Source organism: Notolepis coatsorum (genome assembly GCF_963971535.1).
Source record: "Notolepis coatsorum genome assembly, chromosome: 13".
Taxonomy (NCBI): domain Eukaryota; kingdom Metazoa; phylum Chordata; class Actinopteri; order Aulopiformes; family Paralepididae; genus Notolepis; species Notolepis coatsorum.
Window position 1 is genome coordinate 34,403,739 of NC_140177.1, and position 6,000 is coordinate 34,409,738.

At 46.3% G+C, this 6,000-nt stretch overlaps 1 protein-coding gene across 1 annotated transcript in view; it reads right to left on the reverse strand.

The window, feature by feature from the left end:
• The window catches only part of rab2a (RAB2A, member RAS oncogene family), an 86,943-nt gene extending 82,079 nt beyond the window's left edge, over positions 1 to 4,864 (reverse strand). The window contains exon 1 of the mRNA XM_084327300.1: positions 4,698 to 4,864. Within this exon, the coding sequence (XP_084183426.1) occupies positions 4,698 to 4,743 (46 nt within the window). The 5' untranslated portion in view covers positions 4,744 to 4,864. The remainder of the gene's footprint in view (positions 1 to 4,697) is intronic.
• Positions 4,865 to 6,000: the final 1,136 nt, after the last annotated feature.

Sequence of the window (6,000 nt, forward strand, 5' to 3'; positions counted from 1 at the left end):
AAGCTCTCAGAATGGTAGCAGTTAGCCTGCAGCATCTAGTGCTAGTAACGTTAAGCTCTCAGAATGGTAGCAGCTCGCCCGCAGCATGCTAGTGCTAACGTTAAGCTCTCAGAATGGTAGCAGCTCGCCCGCAGCATGCTAGTGCTAACGTTAAGCTCTCAGAATGGTAGCAGCTCGCCCGCAGCATCCTACACACAACAACAACACACACTCGTTACCACAACGCTTTACGGTATTTTCACAGCACTGTCGCAACATTACCGTAAAGCGTGAACACCGTTGTGATCATACACAACACTACAGTTAGCTCTCAGAATAGCCAGTTAGCAGCAGCACCAGCTACGGGTAAGCGTGTCTCATTTAATTTCACTCACTGAAGCGGGGTTCCCCCTAGGGATGCACCTATATGAAAATTGGCCACCGATACCGATTGTTCAAATATCGGCCGATACCGATATTTGTATATAAGTATTTGTTAATTTTTTTTTTTTTTTTTTTTTTTTTTTTTTTTTTTAATGTATGAAACTACTGTATATTTGTATGTGTATGTTTGTATTTGTAGGCCTCTTTACTTACTTAAAAAAGGAAACATCAAGAAATATGTTTATGGTATCACTATCTCTCTCCCAGTATCGTCTGGCGGCCTGCAGAGGGATACTATTTTCTCAACCAGAGCTTTCAACCAATGCAATGGAACCATTCTGGCGGCCTGCAGCGAGATACTATTCTCTCAACCAGAGCTTTCAACCAATGCAATGGAACCATTTTGATTGACAGTCGATTCTGCCAATTACGCCACACCGCTAGCACCCACCTCCTGCTGTTCTTACCACCAATCGGCAAGCGTTTATTCATTTTCTACTTTCGGGCATGCCGCCATTGATCTGCTTGCGACTCACTCGAGAGCACATCACAACAAACTTAACGTAGCTAATACCTTAGCTGCCCGGCCCGCCGACCAGCGCTCCACAGCATGACCAAATGAGACATAATGATTTTACTGCAACAAATGTTATAATAAAACAAAGCCTTTCTATACATTTGTCTGGTTGAAAACTTTATTAACAGATTGCAGAATGGGTAGTTTGGTACGGAATGAGCAACGGAATGGAACTGGCCTTGCTTACTTGCTGTGTTCGGGTAAATAATATGCTGATGTTATATTGAACGTGTAACACTAACTATATAACGTTATTAACTAACTAGCTACCGTACCGGGAGCTCACATTGATGCCTGGATGGTGCTAACTAACTAGCTACCGTACCGGGAGCTCACGTTGATGCCTGGATGGTGCTAACTAACTAGCTACCGTACCGGGAGCTCACATTGATGCCTGGATGGTGCTAACTAACTAGCTACCGTACCGGGAGCTCACGTTGATGCCTGGATGGTGCTAACTAACTAGCTACCGTACCGGGAGCTCACGTTGATGCCTGGATGGTGCTAACTAACTAGCTACCGTACCGGGAGCTCACGTTGATGCCTGGATGGTGCTAACTAACTAGTAGTGGGTAGTTGGGTACGGAATGAGCAACGGAATGGAACTGAGCTATGAACGGACTCGGAGTAATGCATTGCTGCTATGGGTAATAATAATATGCTGATGTTATTGTCCGTGTAACACTAACTATATAACGTTAATGCCACAAAACGAATGCCTTGTTAATCATAAGTAGTTACTTTGATGCAGTAGCTTGTGTGTGTGCGGGGGACGGCGGGCGTTGTGCAGGTAGGTCGCGAGTGAACTTTTTTTTTTTTGCCTTTTGACGCTACACAAATTGATGCGTTATTTATCGGCGACTGCTATCGCCACATTTGAGCTTATCGGCCGATAGACCGATAGCAGTCAACAAGGCACTTATCGGCCGATACCGATACCCGACCGATATATCGGTGCACCCCTAGTTCCCCCTCCTCCCGTGTGTAGAAGACAACCAGCTCTGCATGGCTCGCCCCACTAGTGAGGACTAGTCTCGCCCTCTGCTGGCGCGTGTGTGCACTACAACAAAACTCTGTTTAGACGGTATTGATTTTCAATATCGTCGGTATTTCGAAATACCCCGGTATACCTTAATACCGTCATACCGCCCAAGCCTAGCTCCCACGCGAGTGCCCGTATTCCGATCTGCGCAATAATATTCACGGGGTATGTCTCGTCATGCGAAACAAGTTCCCAAATGCATTGTCCTGTGGGATTATGCCCCGCCACAGCAAAATTAATTGAGGGGTGAATTTGCGGTGGAGAAATGAATCAGAAAGGTCTTTATTGCCAAGTAGTTACTGTTTTCACATACAAGGAATTTGCTTTGGTCGTTTTCGCGACATTAGCGGACATACATTAATAACAGACAGATAATCCAATCAATAAATGCATGCATCCATGTTGTTGTGAACATTTTCATTAAATAAAGAAATTCCCTATCCATTTTTTTTTATGGGAAAAAATAAAATAAAATAAATTCCCTACCTACCCATGGCCTTAACTAACCAACAGGACCAAAAACAATATTTTTTGTTATGCCTGACCTAGTAAGAACCTAACACACCCTGGCCTAGTAAGAACCTAACACACCCTGGCCTAGTAAGAACCTAACACACCCTGGCCTAGTGAGAACCTAACACACCCTGGCCTAGTAAGAACCTAACACACCCTGACCTAGTAAGAACCTAACACACCCTGGCCTAGTAAGAACCTAACACACCCTGGCCTAGTAAGAACCTAACACACCCTGGCCTAGTAAGAACCTAACACACCCTGACCTAGTAAGAACCTAACACACCCTGGCCTAGTAAGAACCTAACACACCCTGGCCTAGTAAGAACCTAACACACCCTGGCCTAGTAAGAACCTAACACACCCTGGCCTAGTAAGAACCTAACACACCCTGGCCTAGTGAGAACCTAACACACCCTGGCCTAGTAAGAACCTAACACACCATGACCAGCACAACCACACCTAAGAACCCAACACACCCTAAACAACCACCACAACTAACCTAAGAATCAAATGCACCCTGACCAGCCACTACCATAACTAAGTAAGAACCCAACACACCATAAACAACCACAACTAACCTAAGAACCTAACACACCCTGACCAGCCACCAAGTTCAAGTTCTTTATTTGTCAAATACACAACAATGCAGGGTCATTGCAGGTAATGCAAGTGTTGTGTTTCGAGCTCAGACTCAACACAAATTAAGAAACAACGAATTTCACCATAACTAACCAAAGTACGTAACACACCCTAAACAACCACCACAACTAACCTAAGACCCTAACGCACCCTGACCAGCCACCACCACAACTAACCTAATGCACACTGACCGACCAACCACCTGAGACCCGAATGCACCCTAACCAGCCAACACAGCTAACCTAAGAACCGAAAGAACCAAACAGCACAACGAACCTAACGAGTTTCCTTCCCTACAGGCAGCTTAACTACTGGGTTGACTAGTTGTTTATTATCATATCTGGTATTTCTAGATTTGTAGCATGGAGTTCCATGTGACAGGTTTCCCCTCAGCTCTGGTAGCCAGAGGTAAACATAACAACAACCCCCCCACCCCCCCCCCCCACCCCCGCACACTAGTTTCACAACACTAGTAAATTTAGGAGGCTATGTGAATGACTGGCTATGATCCAAGGACTACTGCCCAGTACTAGCTCATAGTTAATACGATTTCCTGATGGAGAAAACAGGATTTAGTCCAGGTCTTGGTTTAAACCAGTATCTATGTTTACTATGGGAGAGGGGGGACATGGGGGTTCCCTTCTCTACATGTGGATGATTGACACATCTACCATGTACCTAGTTACCTAAATACGATCAAATAATCTGCTGGTAATACAGTTCAGCTTGCGGAAGCACCTATATATAATAATAACATCATATAATATTATATCTTAGCAGGATCATCACAGTAATACACCTGTGTCACCGCTTTCTGCTCAGGCCCTGTTCGGCACAGCTAGCCGCCACAGTAAACAAACGAGGGTTTTCACCGCGCTGTCTATCAGACAGGTTTTAGATGTCAAGATGGAACAACAAGGATGAAGACACTCTATATACAGACCATCAGACATTCTCAGAAAAAACGCCATTTCGAGGAACGACTCTGGAGAGGCTGGTTGGACGGACTCTGGCCTTCTTCTGACAAGCTACTGTTATAACCAAACCAGTTGGAGTTAACTAACCTGGTTAGCTTCCACCTACCCGCCTTAACACGCAGGAATACACTGCTGTAGAGTCAGTCGTGACCAGTGTTCCTCCGTCTATTTGCTGAGCTGTCATGTTCTCTGCCGACTGTTTACAACGACGCAGCTAACGCTACAGGGTTAGCATGGCTAGCTGCTTAGCATCAGGCTAACACCGCCACCCTGGGCTCCGACAGACAAAAGGCCGGAGGTTTGATGTGATGAAGGTACCAGCGAGAAGCTATCTAGCCAGACGACACAATATGGGGAAGCTGTTGTTTGGTGTGTGTGTGTGTTATTTAACGGTGTTTCATCCCCGCTTAGGCTGTTAGCAGCAGGTAGAAACCAAGCTGTCATCCCTCCCAGCCCCCTGCTTTCACCACGTCACTGGACTCTCCAACACTGCGGAAATAGAGATGATGCTAACACGCTAACCAGCTAGCCCCGATGCTAATTGGCAGTCTTCTTCACCAACGTTAGTCGCCGCGGCGCTTACCCGTGTCCCCGATGATGATGTATTTGAAGAGGTACGCGTACGCCATGTTGGCCCCTGGGTTGTTGTGTGTGAAGCTGTCGCGGCCGTTCTGCCTTTCGCTAGCCGACTGAGAACCGTGATAAACCCGCCTGGTCAGACCGTTGTGTCGCTGCTCTGTAGCGGCTATAGCCTGCTGGTAGGAAGGAAGGAACAATAAACAGGCTGGTGACGTCACACCGTCCCCGCCCCTCCCAGCCTCGCCACGCAGGCTCTCTACACAACCAACACACACACACACACACACACACGCACACACACATTCCTAACAGTAGGATCAGTCCTGGACCAGTCAGAATAGATCTTTATTTGTCATTGTTGGTACAACGAAATTTGTTAGGAACATCACCACTGGCATACAACATAAGATATAACATGTGCAAAATAATAATGTCAATAATAATAGTAATATAGTAATAAAGTAATAGAGTATCAATGTCCCAATGTCCCAATATATAACATACCATCATTGTCCCAAGTGCATCTAGTGCTTGTGCAAATAAATTAATAAATATAAATAAATATAAATATTTCAGTCCAGTGAGTTGATGGAAGGAGGGGGGGGGGGGGGGGGGGCGGTTGACTTGCAAAGGATGAAGTATTGTATAGTGCAGCAATGCAAGTCCGGTTCACAGTTATTGTTGTAATGTGGGAGTGGGAGTTATGTCACCGGGGGTGGGATGCGGGGGGGGGGCAAGTTGATGTTCGTCGTTGAGCAGCCTGACAGCCCGTGGGTAGAGGCTGTTGGTCAGTCTGCTGGTTCCGGACTGGATGGATCTGTACCTTCGACCAGAGGGCAGCAGTTGAAAGAGATGGTTTGCTGGGTGGTACTGGTCTAGTAAGATGTTATTTATACGCCGTAGGCAGCGGGAGGTAAAGACTGTGGAGATATCTGGGAGGCTAGCTCCAGTGATCCTCCTCGCAGCCTTGACCACTCTGTGGAGGGCCTCCTTCTCTGCCCTGGTGCAGCCAGTAAACCACACCAGTAGTCCGTACGTGACACTCCTCTAAACTGCGCAGTGGTAGAAGTTGGCCATCAGTCCCAGTGGGATCATCACACGTCCATCGTCAGTCTTCTTTAAAGTACGGTTCCATTCGGACCAAAACGGGGTTGTTGTGGGACAGTTGACCATATGACAAGAGCACTGGTATGTTTTAATGAACCTCAGAACCTGGCTCCCACATGACAAGAGTACTACTATGTTTTAATGAACCTGGCTCCCACACGACAAAATGGCATCCAATGTAATAAAAAAAGTCAACAAAC